We start from the raw sequence: 23413 nt of genomic DNA, 5'->3' as shown, positions 1-23413 counted from the left end.
AGTCAATAGCTTTTTTAAATCAATAAAGCGTGCATTCATTTCTCCTTTATTTGTTTGGTGGCCATGTTTGCTCACCAGGGTGTGCATGGTGTAAATATAATCGTTTGTGTAATGATTTGGGCGAAAGCCAGTTTGCCTTTTACGGATGACATTGCGCTGGTTGGGGAAAGCCTGTGTTCTGGCCTTCATGGCGAAGCAGAGCTCTTTCCCCCGGCTCTGCTGCTCACACACACCTTGGCTGCTTCTTGGCTCTTTCTTATCTTCACTTTTATAGATTAGGAAAATAATACCCAAATTCCAGTAGTCAGGGAAAAATGAAGCCAAGCTTATACAGAGATGAATAACTTAAGCTCCTCTGCAAGTCAGGCGTGCTATTTTTGAGTCTTACTTCAGATGTTTTAAATGTAAGTTTTTCTTTTCGTTCTTCTGTCGAGATTGGGCAGTTACGGTGTTGTTATGCCCTCTCGTCCTCTCTTTATCATCAAGCTGTGTTGCTAAGCATATGGAGTCTAGATATATGTTCTATTGTATACAGTTAATAGATGGAACAGACACTGTGTAATTATATTTGCAGTACAATCCCTGTAAGAACACCTAAGGTAGTGTACACAATGTTTTTTGTAGAGCTTGTTTGCTACTGTCAAAGTTGCTGGTTGTTGTAATCTCGGTAATAATGACCCCTAGTCAGTGATCGGGGAATGTGGTGTTGCGATGGATTTGACCAGTACCTTGCTGTTTGGTGGGTATGGGGTTTGGGACCTGCTTGGGGTGTGCATCAGTTCTGTGTTTCTCCCTTTGTGTACCTCTCCCAACATACAGAAGAAGGCACTGGCAACCCACTTCTGTTCCTCCCCTGCCATGAAAACCATGCAGGTGATTGTTATGGGTCAGGTTTGACTTGATGGCATCATTGACAGCAATTGGTGATCATGGCAAACAATGATAGCGTGTTTGAGTGCCTGTTCGTTTGCAATGTTTTCATTGATTCCTTTTTTCTAATAGGGAGGTTTGCAGCGGGCTTGGCTGGGTCCCACTCTCTGGTGGGTCTGGGGTTTGAGTCCCGCTTGGGGTGCCTTGCGACAGACTGGTGTCCTGTCCTGGGTGTGTCCCCTCCCCCTCCAGCCTTATGCCCTGTGTTGCCGGGTTTGGCTCTGGCTTGCTGCAACCCTGCTTGGGATGAGCGATGTGTGTGTGTCTGTCTTTCTTTCTTAACTGTTCTGTTATGTGTAATAAAACTACAAAAAACATTGAAAAGCATGTTTTGTGAGTATGTTAGTGTACAGTACTGAATAGACACCAAGAGCTCAATGAGCACAGGCAGACAGGCACAGGCACACACACACACACACACATACAGCATTTGAGTAATTAATAAACGGAAGCTGCCTTGTTGTGTTGTGTAATGGTTACTAATGTTAACTATTTTTAAGTTATGGTGTCCGTTTTAATGGGGTTTGGTCATAAATAGGTTTCAAGTTTGGGGCTCAAAGACCTAATGATTTAGTTTTTATTGTACCCTTTGTAGAGTGACCTAATGTTCCAAAGTCTACAAGTGTACAATTCTAGGTAGCAGAGAGTACAGTAGTGTTCAGTGCTGAGATACAGCGCCCTTCTCCCTGCAGGCGGTCGACTACGAGAGCCGCAGCTCCTACTCCTTCTCTGTGGAGGTGCTGAACCCCACGGTGGACCCGCGGTTCTTGCGGCGCGGGCCCTTCAAGGACCGAGCATCAGTGCGAGTCGCGGTCCTAGATGCAGATGAGCCTCCCCGCTTCTCTCGGGCTCGATACCGGCTGGACGTGTCAGAGAACTGCCCCTCATCCTGCACCGTGGGAAGGGTCAGCGCCGTGGACCCTGACACTGGGCTCAGCAGCAATATCAGGTGTCGCTCTTTTCCAGCAATCCTTGTGGTGCTCTTAAAGGCATATTTGGGGAGAAATTTGCTGTTTCTGACAAATCATTCATGTAGCAGACAAAAATAAGTAATATGCACTACTTGCTCCAGACTTTCACAAATGCCTCATGTGTTGACAGGCTGATGTAATCCCTTCTGCCCGTGCAAGTTGTGCTCGTTTTTTTGTGCACCTGGAATGGAGTTCTCTGATATCCCAGAGAGTTTTCTTTTTTTCCCTAAAGCAAAACTACATATTCCCTCTTCTTCTTTACTTTATCTTCCCTTCCTGCCTTCTACATGTTTTCTCTAATACTTTCCATGTTTCACAGTTTTATCTTCTCCTGTTCCATATTTTTATCCATAACCTACCATGTTAAAAAAAGATGGTTGAGCCATTGGTTTATGTAAAAATCATCTCTAGTTTTTGTCGAACAAGTTAACGGATCTGTTAAAATTACTATGCTGAATCATAATCATTATGTGTAACCAAAGGGGTGAGAAACATGACAGGTGTCAGCACAAATGATGAAAATATAGCAAACTGTAAAGCATATTACTAGCAAACCTAACATGAAATACTAGGGGTTAGTAATATTTATGGAACAGTGGGTGGCTTAGTGATTAAGCTGCTGGTCTTGTGTCAGAAAAAGTATGTGTTATATGCCACATACTAAATAGGTTTAGTAAAATATAAATAACTATAAATTGGCAGTTACTGTTATTATTAACACAATTCCAAGAGATACCTGATGAGAACAGAAAATTTGGTTTAAAATATGTGCAATGGTGACATTGAGCATGGTAAAAAGAACCCCTCTGCTGTGGGGCGTCATCTCTCCCGCACATGCCAGTTGTCAGATAACCATGCCAGCTTACAAGCACCTCACAAAAATCTTGCAACAATTTACCATCTATAATAATAATGTGTGCTAAATTAAAACATTCGCAAGGGCCAAAATATGACAAAGCAAAGGAAAGCACTGCATAAAAAGTCAAAGTGATAAAATGTATAGAATTCTCTTGAAAGGCAATATTATTATGAATGACTTTGATTTGATTTACTGTTCATTTATCAAAAATGGCATTTTACAATTAATAGCTTAACAGAGAGGGCTTACTAGAGCTGCATGTAATTACAAGAATTGGCTGGTTAGGTGCTGTTCTAATAAATATTTTTATTGTTGTATATAGCACTATTAAATGCAGCTTCATAAAGCAATTTAAAGAATAAATAAAGATATATGGGTTACAAGTCAATAGCCATTTACAGCAAATACCAGCATTTAAAAAAACTGCAGCAATAAAGGAGCAACAGAATGAATCCATCATTATCCAATGCACTGGTGTAAAGTGTATTGCAGAATGCACAAAGAGAGGTACATCCTGGATGAGAAAACAGTCCATTGGAGGGCAACACAGATGCTTTGAACATGTGGAGGTGAAGCTTAGAGGGGTGCAGTGGGTTTGCCCGGGTCCTGTTCTCTGCTGAGTCTGGGGTTTGAGTCCCGCTTGGCGTGCCTTGTGATGGACTGGTGTCCTATCCTGGATGTGTGCTCTCCCCCTCCAGCCTCATGCCCTGTGTTGCTGGGTTAGGCTTTGGCTCCCTGTGACTCTGCATGGGACAAGCGGTTTCAGACAATGTGATGTTAAGCCTGGAATTAAAGACATGTAAAGCACTCATGATATTTTGGACTTTTTTTCAGTTTCATTTGTTGCATATTTAAATAATAAAGCAGGAATTCTGTATATTTGGTTAAAAAATAGGTGAACCTTTTGTGGCTCAGCATTGCATTATTTATTTTTCCCATGTAAATTAATGGTAATGAAAAGCTCTTTTTATGTGATTCCCTTTATGAGCCTATCTTCAAGAATTTATTATTCTTGTTAAGTGAAGAATGCTTGTACTACTATTATTATTGTTATTATTATTATTATTATTACATCATCATCATAATTATACTCGTATGCTTCACCTGAATTTTAGGTTCTCCATTGACCCCCAGTCAGATCCTGAGGCCCTGTTTCGGATCGCTCCTGACAGTGGGCTTATCACCACGGCGATGGAGCTGGACCGCGAGCGTGAGCAGTGGCACAACATCACCATCATTGCCACACAGCGAGGTCAGCTGCAGCATCGGTGTTTGCTCCATTGCCTCGTCAGGCTTTTCTTTCAAGGAGTGAAAGTCATTATTGCTGCTGTGCTACCCTTCTAAGTGGTGGGACTTTGCTGAGAGGAGACAGCATTAGCTCTGATATTGTGTTGCTGGAAGTTTCGCCAATTCAAATAGCAGAGCTGTAGTGTTAATAAAAGTGGGATTGTTTTGATTACCCTCTAGCTATTGTCAACAGTATTGAAAACGGATTAATTCAAAGGTTGTTGGTTGCAGCCTCTTTGTTGTGCCTATTGGCAAGGTCCTTCATATCAAGTGCTTATACAAATATTAAACTCCAGCCATTTATCATTGGCTCATGTCGACTAAACAGATTAACGCAAAGTGATGCCTTTTGTGAGAGGTCTGAGCATGACAGTTGTGTTCTGGGGATGCGCTGTGACACAGCTCTTGTCACTCCACTCAGACAGTCCCACCCAGGTGTCCAGGGTGGTGGTTGCCATAGAGACCTTGGACGTAAATGACAACGCCCCTGAGCTGGACAGGCAGTACACTACGGCACTGTGTGACTCTGCCGCCGTGGGGCAGGTCAGCAAAGTCATGCTGTTTGTGTCCCTGTCCTTCTGCGTGTGTGTGTGTGTGTGTGTGTGTGTGTGTCTGCGTTCCCTGCCTGCGTCTGTTATTTAAAAACTACATTCCTGTATTGCTGTTTTTCTTTGCCCTTTCAACTGTTATTCCCTCTCCACCTATGGCTGTGTTTGAAGTGTGGTTCCTTCACCTACACCTTTTGTGTCTATGTTTTTGTTGTGTCACTTCAGTGTCTCAGTCTTACTATCCTTTTATGGTTATTTGAACTGCATCATTCCATCTAGGTGCTTTATTTCACTTTGTGATTGCCTGTGTGTGTGTGTGTGTTCAATACATTTTCATATTGTAGGTTGTTTTTCTTATGAATCTCTATGTTGGCTATCACAATTTTTTTTGTGCTGTGTCAAGTGTACATTTTAGGGCTATAGGTACAATATTTGTTTTATGTGTTTTCTATTATAAGTTGAAAGGAGTACTGCATGGTGTTATTTTGGAGTTGCTTGTACTATCAGCCAGTGGGAGTGCCCATTTCCTTCAGTATGTACTAGTAATGGGTGTTTGTCCCTGAGGGTGTAGTTTCTGGGGACCTATAAACTGCACACCATACCACTGAGCATGCTTGCTGCAGTTGTACTGAATTCACTCTCAGTTCAGTGCAGTGTAGATATTATTTCTGCTTTATTTCAGTTTTTTGCAGAATGGTTTATTAAGCTTTAAAGTGAGTTTGCCCCCATCAACCTGACTTTCTCACTTTTTTCCCCACTCATACTCTCAGGTGGTTCAAGTGTTGCGGGCGATCGATAAAGACAAAGGAGGAAATGACACTGCTGTTCACTTTAGCATTCCTCCTGAATCCAGTGCGGCTTCCAACTTCTCTGTCCGGGAAAGCGGGGGTATGCACAATCTGTCTATCAGCTCTCCGTGTGCATGCCCATCCGTTTTATCATTCTCCTTGCATTCCATTTTTCTGCAAATTCATGGGGGGGATTGTGAGGTGATGAAAAAGAACTGCCTACAATGCAGCCACTATGCAATAACCAAACTGGCAAAAGGTATTAAAGGATGGCAATGATAACCTCAGGACAAAATAAATTGGCAGCAGACTTGGACTGGTGCCAGCTTAAGACGGACAGGATTTGAAAGAATCCCGCTGGGTGTAAAGGCCACAGAGATCAGCCATAGACTTTGGGCATTTCTCCAGGCTTGGACGCCCTGCAGAGCAGTCTGTTCCTGCCAAAACAAAAGCAAAAGTCTCTCAAAACTTATTCGACTGCTGCTCACCGAGAAGCCAGCTCAGCAGTCCTTCTGTTGGAGAGCAGACAAAGCACGGGCTCTCCAGTTTAAGGTGCAGGATCATCTCAGTGTCTATCAAAAGCACAGAGCTCTGCTTGATACTGAAGTGCCTCCATATTTCGTGGGCACTTTGTAGAGCTCTCCGTGGTGCTGAAGTGCCCCCACCCTCTCGTGGAACTGTTTCAAGGGGAACTCTCCATGGCGCTCAAATGGCCTCTTGTGGAGCTGTCCGTGGTCCTGAAGTGATCTCAGGCTTCCTAGCTGTTTGTGGAGCTAGCCATAGAGTTGAAAATGTGATCCGATAGGGGCTTTCTCCAGGCTTTTGCACTCCTGAGTTCTATCCTGACTGAATTTTAGCTGTGCAAGGGTCAGCCCTAAGGGATCAACATTATTGTTAAATTGTTTTCCACCCCTTTGCTCCCCTCTTAAACGTTCTGTTTTCTGTATTTCTACGGCTTGCCCAACTGCACCTTGAGTGAGTTAGTACATTACTGCCTTGAGTGACTTTAGATTTATTAGGTCCTTTTGGGTATTCTCAACTAATCCTTTTTACCCAGTCTTTTTCTCTTGCTCTTTCTCTCCTTTCTCAAACAATATACACTTTTTCCTCATGCAAAAGGGTCCTGACTAAAGATATCTTAAAAGACCACTACAGCAGTTTATGAAAACATAAACCTTTATTTATACAACAAGCTTATTATTCAGTTCACTTATTACTCAAAAATGGGTATTTTTTCAGGTAAAGCTGTCATTTTACATCCACAACTGCTATTTTATTCACTTCCCAGTGTGTGTCTGTAAAGCATGCAGACACTGTGCTTCTTCCATAACAAAACTAACTGCTATACATATATATATATGTATATTTATATTTACATATACATATATATATGTACTACTTCCTAATTCCTATAACATTTACAATTTCAGCCAATCACAACATTGATTATGGCCAGCCACTCAACTAAAATAGCAGCTCCCTGCTCGTACTCTAGTACCCTTGAGCAAGGTGCTTACCCTGAATTGCTCCGTAAAAATGCCCAGCTGTATAAATGGGTCAGATATGCTTTGTCGCTTTAGATGAAAATGTCAACTAAGCAACAAGTTAATAATAATGACACTGATAATAATAGTTCTCTCTCTCTCTCTCTCTCTCTCTCTCTCTCTCTCTCTCTCTCTCTCTCGGTTTCCCCCTCCTTTCTCTCTCAGGCCCCACAGCCAGCTTGGTCCTTCTGTCCCCACTCCTGCCCCTCTCTCGTTCACACTCCACCGCTGTCATGCTGCAGGTCCCTCTCATTTTGAAAGACAGTTTCTCTGGTTTGACCAGCACCGGGACGGTCACAGTGTCTGTGTGTCCTTGCCTGAGGGGTGGAGCCAAGGCCAGTGAGAAGGAGGGAAACACAGAGGGCGAGTGGGAACGGGAAACAGTGTGTCTACCCATGGCCTCCTCCTTATCTTCCCCGGGTCTCAGCACTGCCGCTCTGCTGGCCATTCTGGCCTGTGTTGCTACACTGCTGGGTAGGATGGCAGATCACCGCTTGGCCTTACTTTCTGGCTTGTGTGTATGTGTTTGTGTGTTCACAGAGTTTCCCACTTGTGCAGGCAAAGGTCTTTTGGTTTTCCAGGCCACAAAAATCATCTGAGACCCAAAGACTGGGCGCTTCCATCTCAGTGCCTAAAACCTCAGTCCCTGCACTTTGTGGCCCAGAAGTATAATAAATGTATAAAACAGCCAATAATATATATCTCATAATGCAGTTCACGGAGCTCAGGTGACCAGATTTTTGAATGACTGGACATTTGCACAGTCCACTTCATCACGCAATTTTTTTTTAAATGTAGATGTTCCAGGATTTTCAGAAAAGTGTGCAAAGTGGAGAATATCTTTTAAAAAAATCACTTTATTTCTATATTTCCAGTGATTTGCTTGCATAAAGCTTTTGATTTAAAAAGATTAATTTTATTCTAAATGTAAATTTGGTAAGGAAATGTCCTAAATTCTACGCCATTTTTAAACCAGGCATGTGTATTTTACTGTCTGATTTAGTCACTATGCCATGCCAAACCTTTACGCAGCTACTTGTGTAATGGAAATATTGAAAAAAATGATTAGGAATGTGATTAGGAATGGGGGGGCATGGTGGCGTAGCAGGTTTGGCCGGGTCCTGCTCTCTGGTGGGTCTGGGGTTCGGGTCCTGCTGGGGGTCCCTGGTGACAGACTGGTGTCCCATCCTGGGTGGCTGCCCCTCTCCCTTTGGCCCTGAACCCTGTGTTGCCGGGTTAGGCTCCGGCTTGCTGCGACCCCACTCGGGACAAGCGGTTTCAGTCAATGTGTGTGTGATAAGGAATTCTCAATATTCAGATAAACCTTTATGCAGCTGCTCGTGATCTGATGCACAATAGCTCATACGGTGGAAAGTAACAAGCTAACTGTGCTTTAGAAATATTCATCTGCATCTAAGTTTCTCTTTCTGCTAATGTAATGCACACATTGTATTTTCTATGAGATGTATGTTTCTTTGGAGAAAAGCATCTGCTAAATGAATAAATCACACACGCACACATTGGCTGAAGCCGCTTGTCCCGAGCGGGGTCGCAGCGAACTGGAGCTTAGCCTAGCAGCGCAGGGTGCAGGGCTGGAGGGTGAGGGAACACACCCAGGGCGGGACGCCAGTCCATCACAGGGCATCCAGAGCAGGACTCGAACCCCAGACCCGCCAGAGAGCAGGACCCGGCTAAGCCCGCTGCACTGCTGCGCCCTCCAAAAATGTAAATGTTACGTTGAAGTAAATAATTTTATTTAAGGAATAACAATATTTGGGGGGTGTGGTGGCGCAGTGGGTTGGACCACAGTCCTGCTTTCCAGTGGGTCTGGGGTTCGAATCCCATTTGGGGTGCCTTGTGGCGGACTGGCGTCCCGTCCTGGGTGTGTCCCCTTCCCCCTCCGGCCTTATGCCCTGTGTTACCGGGTAGGCTCCGGTTCCCCGCAACCCTGTCTGGGACAAGCGGTTCTGAAAATGCGTGTGTGTGTGTGAATAACAATATTTCTGCTATGTCAAATGTTTTTTTAAAAAAAAAACTTATGTACGTATGGTATGATTGTGTGTGTGATATAGTGCAATCATTTCCATGACAGCACCCTCCTGTTAGTCTGGATGTACCAAGATGAACTGTAAATGTAAATAAGTTTTATCTAAATGTTCTCCATTTTTCATGCTGGTTTCGCACTTTTAGTCTCTTAAGCACATTACAGTGCAAACCTGACACAACCTGACCCAGTCTGACCCAGCAGGAATACAATGTTCCTGACCCGACCCAGAACTGTCTGGTCCCAGTAGCTTTCGGTAAATTATCAGAGTTCAGCTTCAGCGTGAGTCAGTGCTGAAGTGCCCGGGGGGGAGCAGTTTGCAGGATGGATGCAGGAGCAGGCGATGCTTCCACTTGCACCATGTTTCTGGGGACCTCGCTAGAGATGCGCCCGCAAATTAATCCCGTTCTCTCCCCGTCTCCCTCACCGTTTTCAGTGCCAGGGTTCTGTTTGCTTTTGAAGACGAACAAAAAATATTTTCAGGCGTACTGCCAAAATTATAATTTCCATTTAAACGTACTAAATAATATGTAAATTTGTAGGAGGAAAAAAAATGTAAGCAGCAGATGATAGGAAATTATGGTGATCTCAAACAGACTGGACTCAAACAAGCTTTCCTCTTCGCTCTGCATGAAAACTGTTCCAGTAAGACCCCCTGCAGTGTTGTACATAAAATAAAAGACTGTACAAATCTGCGTTTGAGCGTCACATTCTCCTGTTCGTATCACTTGTGCCAAAATGGGCAAGTAGGTCAAGTAAAATGAAATAAAAATATTTGGTAACACTTTGTTGGTCCACTTCTATTAGTTTTAAAGAATAGTATTAATGTGTGCCCTTTATTAACGCTTAAATAATGATATAACTTTGGGATTGAAATCTTTCTGAGGTATGTCTCGTGAACTTACCTCCAGCAGAGAATGAGCATCATTTTTACTGGCGTGTAGTTCACGAAAGGGACGGACAGCATAAACTGTTCTGGTGTTCTTCTTCAGGGGGTGCAGTGGTGCAGTGGGTTGGACCTGGTCCTGCTCTCCAGTGGGTCTGGGGTTCGAGTCCCGCTTGGGGTGCCTTGCGACAGACTGGCGTCCTGTCCTTGGTGTGTCCCCTCCCCCTCCGGCCTTACGCCCTGTGTTGCCGGGTAGGCTCCGGTTCCCTGTGACCCCCTATGGGACAAGTGGTTCTGAAAATGTGTGTGTGTGTTCTTCTAAAATATTGCACTCTATGTACAAATACACAACATGTATGTATACTAAGAACCTTGTCCTGTTACAGTGGGAAATGGTGGAAATACACACACACACACATTGTCTGAAACCACTTGATCCCAAGCTGGGTTGCAGCAAACTGGAGCTGAACCCAGCAACACAGGGCATAAGGCTGGAGGGGGAGGGGACGCACCCAGGATAGGATGCCAGTTCATCACAAGGCACCCCAAGCAGGACTTGAATGCCAGACCCATCAGACAGCAGGACCTGGTCAAACCCACTACACTACTGCATCCCCCATAGTGGAAATAATGCAAGAATAATTTCAACTTACCAGAGTTTTTCTGTTACATTTATAGTTTGGATTCGTTCTCTTTCACTCCCTCCTTCTTTCTGTCTTTATTTCTCTTTTATCTCTTTTCTTTCTTTTTCTGTTTTGGTCCTCAGTGGGTCACATGTTGGACAATCAGACACTGTTTTTCTGGCCAAACGTTTGTCTTAATGCAAGTTTCCACTTAAAATGATCACTTTGGTTTCTGATAAAATTACGGGTTGGAAGATTTTAATATTCTGAAATACCGTATTAAAGGGAAAATCAGTCTGTTTGTAATTCAGTTGAAATCTTTCAAAGTCCTTTGTCAGTTTTTTTAATAATTAAATCATTTCTTTTTTATTCTTTATAACTTTGTAGTATTTTGCAGTTGCGGTCTATATGTGTATTTCTCTTTATATATTGAGGATTCTAGTGAAGAATTTTTCTTTATCACTTAAAAAAATAGTTTGATCTGAAAGACAACTCATAGCTACATAATCTTTCGGACGACGGACTCAGACAACGGCAATCAAATGTCATTTCCAAAACTCGTACATCTGCTGTCCCTTTGTCTTTCTGTTCTAGGAGTCACTTTGTGTGTGTGTGTGTTTCTAAGTGTGTCACTCTCTCTGTCATTTTGTCCTGTTGCAGCGGTCAGCGCTCTGTCGCTCTCACTGCGCAGGCAGAAAAGAGACTCCCTGTCGCCCCTGGAGGAGGACGACGTGAGGGAGAACATCATCACCTATGATGACGAGGGCGGCGGCGAGGCCGACACTGCGGCCTTCGACATCACAGCCCTGCAGAGCGCCCCACACAGCGCGTGCCGGGGATACCGCACGTTGGACAGCAGGAACATGTGAGTGGGAGGGATGAACTTTGAGCTCGGTGTCCTGTCTGTCACTGCATGCTGGTCAGCATGTGATAGTCGACACCGGGGTCTTGACGTCTGACTCACTCTGTCTACAGACGGTATGCCCAGCATGGCCAGGACAAGACCCGGGGATACCACTGGGTCAAGGCAGGCCTGGAACCGCAGTACCCTGGCTCAGCGGCACCGCTGTATGGCCGCCTGTGCTACAGCAGCCACACTCTGCCCGCTCTACGCCACTCTCACAGCGTGTTCGAACCTGGCCTAGCCGAGCTGGCGTATCGCTACCCCAGCGGTCACCTGGACCACTCACTGGTCATACAAAACCAGGGAGCCGTTGGAGGTCCCCTGGACCCTGGTGCTGTCTGCATGGGGCCAGTAGACCCTGCTGCGGGAAGGGGGGTGGCCGGTGGGATGGCTCCCCCTGGCGCTGACGGGAAGGAGAAGGTGGGCATGGCCGTCGCTGGGGACCAGAACCAGAATTTGGACTGGGTAAGGAGACCAGCGGCTACGTGGAACCTCGCACCTCTCAGGGCTGTCACTTCCACTCAGGCACACTTGCGCCCAGCAGCTGGTACTCAGGTTCACGCTACTTAGCGGCCTGACAGAACTAAGCAGATCACCAAGGCTAAGCAGCGCAGAGTTGGAGAGTACGATTAAGATGTGTTCATGCTGTGCCTTTTGCTGTCTCCTACTCCCCAAAACTGGTCCACACAGCGCACCGTGAGCTCGTTCTAGTGGCCAGTCCGTGTGTGCGACGTTCTTTAGTGTCTCCACCATCTATATCTCTCTGCTTCCGCATTTCTCTGTGCTCTCATTCTCACTTTCCGCTTCCTTCCATTTCTGCCCATCACTAATTTCTCTCTTGTCTGTTCTTGAATCTTTGCTTTTTATTTGCCTGTGAATGCTCTCTTTCTCCACTCCCTCGCTGTTCTCTCTCCGCTACCGTATGACAGCTTCTCTCTTTTCCTTATACCGACCGGGCAGAGTCATGACCCACATCTGAACCTAACTGACCCCACTCCTTCCCCTCCCAGCAGGTCCAAACTGAATCGCTGCCCACGGACCAGACTCTGGTTGTGACCCGTTCCGGTCGGAAGATCCCAGCTGGTCAGAAGTTTGCCGGCACCTGGGGCTGCGACTCGGCCACGCTGCCGCTTGTTGGTCGTCGGGCCGGTCAGGTTGGCCAATCCCCGCAGAGAGGCAGCACCGCTCCTCCAGATTGCACCCCGGGAGACACTTCGGTCCCCGCCCCCTCCTGCTCAGACATGAAGGAGAGCAGCGATAGCCACCCAGGCAACTTCAGCCACAGCACCGGCAGCCTCCTCCAGGGGCAGCTATCCAGGGACTATCCGGGCAGCCTGGGCAGGGGTGGGCTGGAAATGGGAAGCAGCTTCATGGTGGCCAGGCCGCCGAGGGAAGGCAGTGTGTCGGTAGCGGGGACTGCGTCTGGAATGTTTCCCGAGGGAGCGGGGTACATACCTGACTGGCGCAACGTGGCGGGTTACGTCCTGGGCAGGAGGGATATGATACCCCAGCTGTTACCCTTCCCGGAGCAGAACAGGGGTATGCTGGATCAGATGGGGTACAGAGCTGGCTGGGCCATGGGCCCAGAGTTGGGGAGAGGAGGAGGCGGCTCCCTGGCCCTCAGGGTGGGCGAGTTCCTGCGGTTGCGCTTGGCGCAGGTGACCTTCGACCCGGCACAGCCACCCTACGACTCAGTGCAGATCTACGGGCTCGAGGGGGAGGGGTCCCAGGCGGGGTCGCTGAGCTCCCTGGAAAGCGAGGAGGAGAAGGAGGCGGAGCTGGACTGGGGCGGGGCCCTGGAGGAGTGGGGGCCGCCCTTCCAGCGGCTGGCCGAGCTGTTCCGAGAAAGGGAGCGCGAGAAGGAGGAGGAAGAGCGCGACAAGGAGGAGGAGGAGCAGCAACGGGACCAAGGCAAGGAGGGCGGAGCAAAGGAGCACAAGTCTGGAAGCGGGAAGAAGGAGATGGACTGAGGAGGAGGAAAAGAAACGCACAGATGGGAGGGTGAGGGAGAGGAACAGCGGCAGCAGGGGAAGCTCTAGGACGGCTAAAGTAAAGCAGATTAATGGAAGGAGACAAACAGAAAGGTGGGGGGCAGAGAGTGGGAAATGGGGGAGTGATTGGTGTCATTTAGAGCAATAAGTCTCTGAAAGGCGATTGGTGCGCAGACAGAGGGGACGCGGAGCCCCACCGAGTCCGTTCAGCGTTACAAGGCTCCCTGTCGGCGTGTTCTTCCCTTTGTGTCGGGTCTGTCCGCACGGACACCCTCGCGGGAAGAAATACGCGTTACAGGTGGGATCATGGGCAGAGACGGTTGGGGTCACCGTGGGGCGGCGCCAGAGGTTTGGGGTGAATGTGAGCAAGTGTGAGAAGATGAATAGTGGGAGAAGCGTGAAACACACAGCGAGTGTTGCTCTCATATGTGCGGTCTACCCGGAGCGTTAATAATTCAGGTCCTCCCTGCCTCTTCGGTAAACGTTATGAAACATTTAATTTGTGAAAGGAGCGTTCTTCTTTCTCCCTCTCTTCCATGATGTTGAAAAATAAGACTGGAGCAACATCAGCAGACTAGACAGCCGCCTCTGTCAGTCCTCTTCTGGTTCGGACGAGCGGTAGCTGAAGACACGCGCAGGTGCGCACACACTCGCAGCGCAGACTGTTACGTCTTAGACTTCAATCTGTGGTAGCGGACCGGAACAAAAAAAAAAAGCATACGTGTGACAAAAAGTCAGTCTGACCTCAAGGCCCTCAGTGTCGTTGTGGAACAGCATGTGCAAAAATAAAATATTCACAGACAATATTTCCTGAAATGAGAGAATTTTCCGTCATAATCAAAGGCAGACCGCACTGTGGCTCTCATCACAACCCTCACTGCCGCAGGAAAATACGTGAACATCATAATAAAAATTAACTTATTGACGCTTTGACATTGTGGACAGTGATCAAGGGCCCTGTCTGTAATAATGTGTTACTCAAGTATCATTCGCCGTCATGATAATATTCCAGATGATCATCGTCCAGAGTGTCTGTGGCCTGTGAGGGCGCAGCGGGTCCTGTCTCAGTGGTATCATATCGTTGTCTTAGATGTGCAGGACGTTTCCGGTCAATGTAATTTCGTGATGGAGATGATTATCGAGAAATGTGTAATAGTTACAAAGTGTAAAAATGTTATGTATATACAGATGCATCGCAAATGTAAATATGTCCGATTGCCAATCTGAAAATTATTCTTTTTTTTTAATGTAAAATTAATGTTTTGTCATTGATGAAAAGTACAAGAGTAGCACTGGGATTGGACCCAGCAGGACGGTACCAGAACTGGACCACACTGTGTCTCACGCTGCTACCAGCACAGCATGAAGCTCCAGGAGCGCCGGACGGTACCCTTTACACACCTGTCGGGGGTGCGAGCGCAGAGTCGAGGAATAAAAGGCCATCCAGCTGGTTTCATTGAGAAATCGAAGAGCGTCATTGTCCCAGCGTACCGCGGTCCTGCCACCATCGCCACGGTGCGCCTTCGGACACCGGTACCCCCGCAAGAACGAGGGTGACGGACAGCGTCAGCCAGGCCAAGCGTGAGGAGGTGAACGGCTGTACTGCGCTGTGTGTTCACAGCCCTCCCCGGACCGGACTGTACTGTGACACTGAGTACAAGCTGACCAAAACCTGACCACAACCACTGTACCATCATCCGGACCATGGAACGCAGCACCTGCCCGCCTCCACCCAGTGCTGCCGGACCCCCCTCACCTCATCGAGGAGTCCCATAGCAGCGTCGCTCATAATTTACACACTTCCCCCAATTCTCCTCCCATTGTGGTTCTGAATTAAAGAGGACATGTTTGGAAGAGCACTCCCCCCCCCCCCCCCCACAGGGGTGCCTACAACATGACTCTTCGCGACAGTGACACACACTCCTGGAGAGAGTGTGTCACAGGTGGTATGGGGGTGGGGGTCGAAGAACACTAATAAAAACCCTGTCAGTTCCACTTTGTGTCCTTTGGGTCGGGGGAGTGACAAGGGTGGGGGGGGGGGGGGGGGGGCAAACACAGGTCACGGGGTGAGTGTCGCTGGACACGCCGGTGCCCCTCCCAGGCAGGTGATCATACACTCAGGTGGCTGGGGAGGGGGAGGGCTGGGCATTGGGGGTTTGCTAACCGCTCACACTGCCCTTCTGGTTCAATAAAAACGAGCGTTCAACGAGCGACACGTTTATTGACACACGGGTGCGAAGCCTCGCTTCCTGTCCGACCTCCTTCCTCCGGTCATCTTGTGCTCAGGGGTGCCGGAGTGCGTGGACGGGACTGGACGTTGTGGCTCATCGGGAAGAGCTTGCAGAAGCAAAATCTGCTTGTGTGTGTTTGTGCGTGCAATGGTTGAAGGTGTTGTGTTTGCACTCAAAACGCTGAGGTTCAAGTCCCACCTGAGTGGAACCCCTGAGCATGGTACTTACCCTGAACTGACCTAGTAAAAATTACCCATCTGTGTAAATGGGCCTTAAAATTGTAAGTCTCTCTGGGGAATAAGGTTTGCGACACCAGCGCTGGGGGGTCGTGGGCAGTGTGTGTAAGGGACCGGCGTGTGTGTGAGCGCAGACTGCTAGGGCACTTGGCACTGCACGTACACGCACCAGTCCTGGATCATGGAGGTGACATAAATACTGTGGTAAAGAAATATTGGACGGGTTACAGTAAAGGGGGGGGCAGGGAGGGGCCAAACACACACTCACAGTGACAGGGCACAGAGGGACAAGGGTGTGTGTGTGTGTGTCTGTCTCTTTTTTTTTTTCCTATTCTCTTTCTTCTCTCTCTCTCTCTCTCTCTCTCTCTCTCTCTCTCTCTCTCTCTCTCTCGCTCACTCACACACACACACACATTTCCGCTCCATTCTCCCCGCGCGCTGCACCGTTTGAAGAGACACAATTAGATCTTCATTAACGATTTTAATTAGCATGATTCCCTGCTCCGCGAGAAAGTCTTCGGAACAACAGGAAGAATGAGCGCGCGGCTGGAACGCGTGGAAAGGAGGAAATAACTTTGTGTCACGATTGGAAAAAAAGACAATTTAAACAGCTGGGGGGGCTGTAATATTATAATACGAGGACAACAAGTGGGTGACTTAAAATTAAATAAATGATCGTCTGGATACGAGCACCGCCGTCCTTCCTGCTGTACTTGGGGCTCCTTCTGGAACTAGTCCGGTCCGGTCCGGTCCGGTCCGGTCCAGTCCGGTCCAGTCCAGCAGGTTCTCGAGGTTCCGGGAGTCCCGAACTGACTGAGCCGATCTGGTGAGTAACTCAGTCTGTCACCAGTGAATCATGGTTAATAAAACAGCTCGTGTAATTAAAATATGCTATTCTTGATCATTCCTCTTTCTCGCTATAATCAATTGAAACAAAAGAGCCTGGATTCAAAGGGAGGAAAAGTTTTAAATGGTCGTAATGACGCCTCCGCTGTAGGTGGGACCACACTGCCACCGTGTGGTGGGTTTGGGGAGGTGGACTTTGCGGATGTGGTGATTCGGAAAGGATGCGGCAGCTTCTTCGCTCCTTTCCTGTTTTTAACACCAGTATTTACCCCTTTCCCCCCTAATAACAGGGGTCTTCTAGCTTAGTGGTTGGCTCCATTGTCTTTGGACCCGAAGGTTGCTGTTTTGATCCCCACCTCCATCTGTAGTACCCTTGGACAGCATACTTACGCTAATTACTCCAGTAAAATAACCTGGCTGGATCAATAGCTGTAATAATTGTAACCTTAGCATTGTCAGGTGCTTTGGAGGAAAGTTAGCTAAATGAATTAGTTTATTCATTCAGCAGATGCTTTTCTCCAAAGCAACTTCCAATGAACTCTGTGTAGTGTTATCAGCCCACACACCTTATTCACCGCGGTGACTTACACTGCTAGATACACTACTTACAATGGGTCACTCATCCATACATCAGTGGAACACACACACTCTCTCTGTCACTCACACACTAGGGGTGAACCTGAACAGCATGTCTTTGGACTGTGGGAGGAAACGGGAGCACCCAGAGGAAGCCCACAGGCATGGGGAGAACATGCAAACTCCACACAGACTGAGCGGGAATAAAATCCACATCCTCTCACACCACCCAGGCACTGTGAGACAGCAGGGCTACTTGCTGTGCCACTGAGCCACCTATAACAGAATGCAAATACAATCTCATATCTGTGTTAAAAATTCAGATTTAACTCCAGTGACATGATCAGCTCAGAGTCCCCCCTGCACCATGAGGACACCCCTTCCTGGACACTCATGGGTCTCGGCCCACTGACCATCAGCACACCCTCATCCATCTTACACTAATATTTCTATTGTAATATCTCTGTCCAGCTTGCAGTTTTGTCCCCATTATTTCTGTGCTGTTCAAGGCTGAACTCTAACTGGCAAATGTAGTGCAGTGGAGTATTTCCAGGGTACAGCAGTGTGTAAGCACAGTGTCGACTTGTTTTCCCCCATCAATAATGCCGCACACAGGCGCCCCATAGTCCTGGTCCCCACTTTCCCAGCTCATCGTTGGGTAACTGCCAGGTTTGAAGGGTCAAAACTCTTCATTTGTGTTCAGAATGAAGACCCCGGTTTATTTCATAATAATATATACCTGTCATTCTCCCGAGATACTACCATTTGAGGTGCAATCATCTGGCCTTCGTTTAATACTCCTACTTCAGCTTTCAAGGCATTTCCCTGCATTTACGAGGAGTGAATGTTGATTCCACTTTTGCAGTTAAATGGGATTTGGTGATGTTTTACCATAAACGGGGTTCAGTTTTGAGGTTCGTGAACCAATAAAAATGTTTTCCATTAAAACTGAAACTAAGTTCTCAGTTTATTAGAAATTGCTTTGGTAACTACGTATTTGTTTAAATCCCTTCTAGACCTCATGCCCTGGAGCTACCGGGGGCTCTAGTTCAAGAGTTCCAGTCTCTGCCTGCAGTCCTGATCCCCTTCTCTCTTCCTCTCGTTCTCTCCGAGAACTTTCTCTGCCCAAAATAAAGACATACATACCCAAGCAAGAGACCTTGAGTTCATGTCCAGTTGTCCCACAATCCAGTACATTTTCACAAAGTGATTACTTTGACTACATTAAAAGAATTGTCCCGTTAGCTCGTGTTCCCATAATTCAGTAATTATAGGCTACTGTTGGTCCAGCGTTCAGAGAATATTCAGAAGTCATGGGGTGCAGCCTGGAGTGGATGTCAAGTTGGCCCATTGCAGGGTAAGCATGCACACGCTTACACACTCACACAGGTTAAGACACTTTAGATCTCTCAGTTCACCTGAAACATATGTGTTTGGACTGTGTGAGGAAACCAGAGCACCGGTGTGGAAACCTGCTTAAACGTGGTTTGAACATGAATTGTCAAAGTATCAGCTTGACCATTTAAAGACTCCTGTGCTATTATTTCTAACTGTCTTGTAAAAATTTATCAAGTTTACGTTTAACACTGGCATGAACCTATAAAATATGGTAATTGTAACTGCAGCCAGATCTAATAATAGGCCTCAGCACAGTCTAAATCAGTGTAAACAGTGTCACATGTGATGGTCCTATAGTGCTGGGCCTGAAAGGTTTTGACCATTAACACAAACACACACACACACATACTTAATGGTCTTATGACAAGATGATCTAATGTAGTAACTGGGCACATATAACATGTGAGTAATGTTTGTCATTTTCAATTGTTTTTATTAGCAAGAACAGCAACGCAGATTAGAACACAAATACGAGTACATGTAGCATTCCAGAAACATATCAAAAAAACATCATCGGGGTACACATTGCAATACAAATGCACATAATGAAAAGGGATTAAAATAAACACAAATTTTAAAAAAATGTTGCTAATGATCAATGTCCTGGAATTTGTGCTGGAATCAACTACAGCGACACCTAGTGGACAAAATAGTGCAGGTTTTTTTTTTACTGGAGAAACATAAAGTACCCACCAGAGACTGGGAGAGGCACCAGAACTCTGCTGGAGTCTGCATCTACAAATAGAATAAAAACAACAAACCTAAACATCTGGCCGATAAAAACTGGAAAGGCTTAATATTTTCAACTTAAGCCCTCGTTCCACATCCATGCATGTCTGAGGGTGACCGAGGGAGAAAGTGAACGATGGGGCGGGAATACAGTGGAGGGTAATAAAGGTCTGCGGTCACAGCTCTAGGGCCATGGACACGTCCAGTGCTCGCTGTCAGCCCCGCGGCTCTCCAGCTCCTCCTTGGGAATACACCTTGGAAAATTCCTCATTCTTGGCCAATAAAGTGTTTTGGGCCCCAAGGACATGTAGAGCCACAGTTGTGAAACATGAAAGACACCTGAGCAAACACCTGAGGCTGGATACCTGTAACAAACGAAGCAGAAACATACATTCTGCACCTGTTTTAGATAGGCCTCTTGACATAATAATACCCCTTACTGTGGTGTTCAGGGACAGCTGTAAGGATGCCATGGACTGCCAGGAAAACAAACGCTTGGATCAAATGAGGCCAGAACTCTGCTTATCAGCACAAACGATGGGTGTATTTTGTGTTTTCTCCAGTAAAATAACCTGCAGTTTGGTTTTAAAGAAGTGCTACCCCTCCACCCTCCTCCTCCAGCTCCGAGTTTATGTACATTTAGGTGTTTTCTGTGCTTCGAGGTAAAAAACATTCAACTGACATCACAACTTTAATTTCTGATAATTATGCCTTTACTTTGTTTGTAAACAAAAGAGCATTTCACCAACAGATGGAGAGATAGGTGCAGTCAACGTCAGTTTAGTCTCCAGGTTTCCAGCCAGCTTCACAGCGTTGTCTGTGTTTTACTCTGTTTGAGCTCCTCCTGGATGTTGTCAAATCAGAGCAGAAAATCAGAGCAAAAAACCAAAGTGAAACAGTTGGTAGTATAGTAGTTAGAGCTCCTCCTTTTAGTCGCAAAGGTTGCAGGTTTGCTCCCCACTTCCAGCTGTAGTACTCTTCAGCAAAATAGTTGCCCGTATTGCTCTGGTAAAATTACGCACATGTGAAATAACTATAAGTACTTTAACCTTGTAAGTTGCTTTGGAGAAAAGCACCAGCTAAATAAATAATTCAATGACAGGAGCTGGATGCAGAGGCCAAGAGTGCAGTACCGCACACTGCCTCCAGGAGGCAGTATATCCCAGTCCACTTATGTTTGCCACCACTCTGTTGAGCAAGTGGTGTGATGTTGGGGCCACAGAGGGGTGGTGCAGGACCCCCCCAACACACCCGTTCCTTGCAGGCCAACAAACAGGTGAAGACCCTTCTCTTCTCGTAAGGCATCACTATTAAGGGTTTCACACTGACTTTTCGATGACCTGTGTGTATGACATCTTGCTGTCTGGTTATTCTCTTAGCCCCGTAGCAGCACAGCTGACAAATGGCATTTGCGCACTGCATTACGGAAATGCCTTAAACCAGTGCTGTGTTTTTGGAGTGAAAACAATGCTAAAAATGCATAAATACCACACATAGTGAACCAGGTGAATTAAGGTAATGGTTCGGTACAACACCAGTACACGATCATACGTATAATCCAGTTATTCCTTGGCCATCATTTATTCCTTTAAATCTTCATGACTTTGTTCAGTGATCAGATGTGGCTTTTAAATATATATCCTTACTGGACATAAGGCACACAACCCTACTTCCCATGTCTGCGTTCTGTCCCTCTACACCTCACTCTCCTCTGGTTATCTGCCCCCCCACGAAGCCCACAGCCCAGAGGTCCCTCATTTCCTCTTCACTACCATGTTTCCGGTGGACAGGGACGCGGACACACGTGCGCACCAGTGCACACAGACGGGAACATGTGAACGCACCACAGAAAAAGAAGTCTCAGCCACCCCCCACCACCACAGAGGGCACCGCGGGGCTCGACATTGCAGCCAGCTGCGCCCCCCCCATTTGCCCCCCTCCAGAGACCTTTCACAAAAGCTGCCCAAGGGAGATCGTGTGGGGGTGGGGTGCAGACGCGTCCACAGCGCCTCCCTGCCCTGCTACACGACACGCCGCAGCGACATCCGTATGGCACATGTGCTGGGAGACGGAAAGAGGGCGACAGCGGATCAGAGAGATCTTTAACCACTTTTCACAATGATCACAATAATGTGACACATGTCAGTACAGGGAATTAAATGTTACACAAAAAGGAATTTTATAAGGTAACATGGAGCCGTGGGGGAGGCACTGCACCACGAGGACCCTTTAAGGGAACATCAGCACCAGACCCTCTGTCCCCTTCAGCAGCACTTGAGAGCCAAACTGCTCATACCTCTCAGGCTGGAGTGATGGTTTCTGGGAAGATGTTACCGAGGGGTGCCATGGCATGTTTGAGTGGGAAAAGATATTTACATTTACATTTATATTTTTTTAGCAGATGCTTTTCTCCAAAGCGACTTCCAATGAACTCTATATAATGTTATCAGCCCACACACCTTATTCACCGTGGTGACTTACACTGCTAGATACATTACTTACAACGGGTCACCCATCCATACATCAGTGGAACACACTCTCTCTCTGTCACTCACACACTACAGGGGAACCTGAACAGCATGTCTTTGGACTGTAGGAGGAAGCCGATTTTTATTGTAAATAGTTGAGAATGTGGGTAAATTGTGAAAGAGTTGTTCAACTGCTGTGGGGGCTCAAAGGGAATATAAGGGGGCGAGTGTCTGTTCGGCAGTGTGGGGGAAGAAAAGCCTGAGAGGTGTGAAGCAGCCTGGGAAGCCTGGCTTGGGGTGCAGGTGCAGGTGCAGGTGCAGGTCAGGTGCAGGTCCTTGAGGAAAGGGGTCCAAGCATTATTTCCTTGTGTTGGTGCTGATATGTCTCACTGTGTGCCGCTGTTCCAACAAATGTTCACAATGAACAGTGTCTGTGCATCCTTCTTTGCCCCATTCGAACCCAGAGCACAGTGCGGTACAGAATATAACCATATGTATATACTGTACAGATATGGACATTGCTGTGACTGTTTTACCCCGTCGCTTCGTTTAAAAACGGTAACCTTAGGAGAGGTTGTGTAACCTTATGTGGATTTGTAGGGTAACTGGTTAGTAGTCCGACAGGTGACCACTAAATAACAAGCGTAGCGGTTAGGGCTGTGACCTTGTCATCTGAGGGCTTTCGGTTCGAACCCTGCCTCCTGCTGTCCAGCCCTCGAGCAAAATACATACCATCACACTCATTTCATGGGAAAGTCGCTGTGATGTTAACTAGCTAGAAGTGTAAACTCTTTCGGACAGACACAGCCTAAATAAATTTTAGCAATAACTCAAATGGAGTAGAGGTTAAATTATGGATCTCATTTATGGGGTAAATGAAGGGAAAGGGGACAGGTGCCGGCTGGTGGGAACACTGCAGACGCACGGACCCCGGCCCAAAATCGTAGTACAAGTCAGACTGGGGTCTCAGCTCTTCATTGCTGTGCAGTGATGGTGCTGTGTGCTTCACCGCCTGTGGGAACTCTGGGGGGGGGGGCTTTTACTGCTTTACATTGTCTCCAAAATGAGAGTCCATATGAGAGTTCACTTTGGGTTTTGATGTAAAGGAATGAGCTCCCTCTGTCCCTCGGAGCTGCTGAATCCCTTTCACGAAGGGTGTCAGACTCAGTTGGTTCTGGACCCCCTTTGCTCCTGATCTATCTACTCCATGAACTTACATCACATCATCTGTCACCATCACCCCTGCGTTTCCTGTCAGTTCTATATGAGCCACTGGTGCCACGCTGGATACACTGACGGCGCTTCGACGTTCACGTGTCTCCAACGGTCATTCTTTGTTGTCCAGTGTTTGCTCTGAGATGTACGTCGATTTAGAGAAAAGCTTCTGCTAAACGGATAAATGCACGGGAAATCGTCAATCAAATTGTTCGTGTAAGACTTCCGCTCACATTTTCCCCGCAAACTTTCCACGCAATTTCAACGCTCCTTCCAGCACCGACGCGATTCCCACGTGAAGAGCCCTGATTTTTTAACATTTTTTTTTTTTTCTTATAA

General features: G+C 46.9%; 1 protein-coding gene across 4 annotated transcripts in view; it reads left to right on the top strand.

The window, feature by feature from the left end:
• The window catches only part of cdh24b (cadherin 24, type 2b), a 104193-nt gene extending 88840 nt beyond the window's left edge, over positions 1 to 15353 (top strand). For 2 of the 4 annotated variants that reach the window (XM_029255204.1, XM_018758196.2), the window contains exons 7-14: positions 1623 to 1879; positions 3876 to 4012; positions 4469 to 4590; positions 5366 to 5483; positions 7093 to 7401; positions 11141 to 11345; positions 11456 to 11849; positions 12395 to 15353. In XM_029255204.1, coding sequence (XP_029111037.1) covers positions 1623 to 1879; positions 3876 to 4012; positions 4469 to 4590; positions 5366 to 5483; positions 7093 to 7401; positions 11141 to 11345; positions 11456 to 11849; positions 12395 to 13354 — 2502 coding nt within the window. In that variant the 3' untranslated portion in view covers positions 13355 to 15353. The remainder of the gene's footprint in view (positions 1 to 1622; positions 1880 to 3875; positions 4013 to 4468; positions 4591 to 5365; positions 5484 to 7092; positions 7402 to 11140; positions 11346 to 11455; positions 11850 to 12394) is intronic. The other 2 variants (XM_029255205.1, XM_029255206.1) reach the window with 2 other exon arrangements.
• Positions 15354 to 23413: the final 8060 nt, after the last annotated feature.

Source organism: Scleropages formosus, chromosome 1 (assembly GCF_900964775.1).
Source record: "Scleropages formosus chromosome 1, fSclFor1.1, whole genome shotgun sequence".
Classification (NCBI taxonomy): Eukaryota; Metazoa; Chordata; class Actinopteri; order Osteoglossiformes; family Osteoglossidae; genus Scleropages; species Scleropages formosus.
Note: the sequence above shows the minus strand (reverse complement) of the source record. Positions and strands in the feature narration are given on the sequence as shown.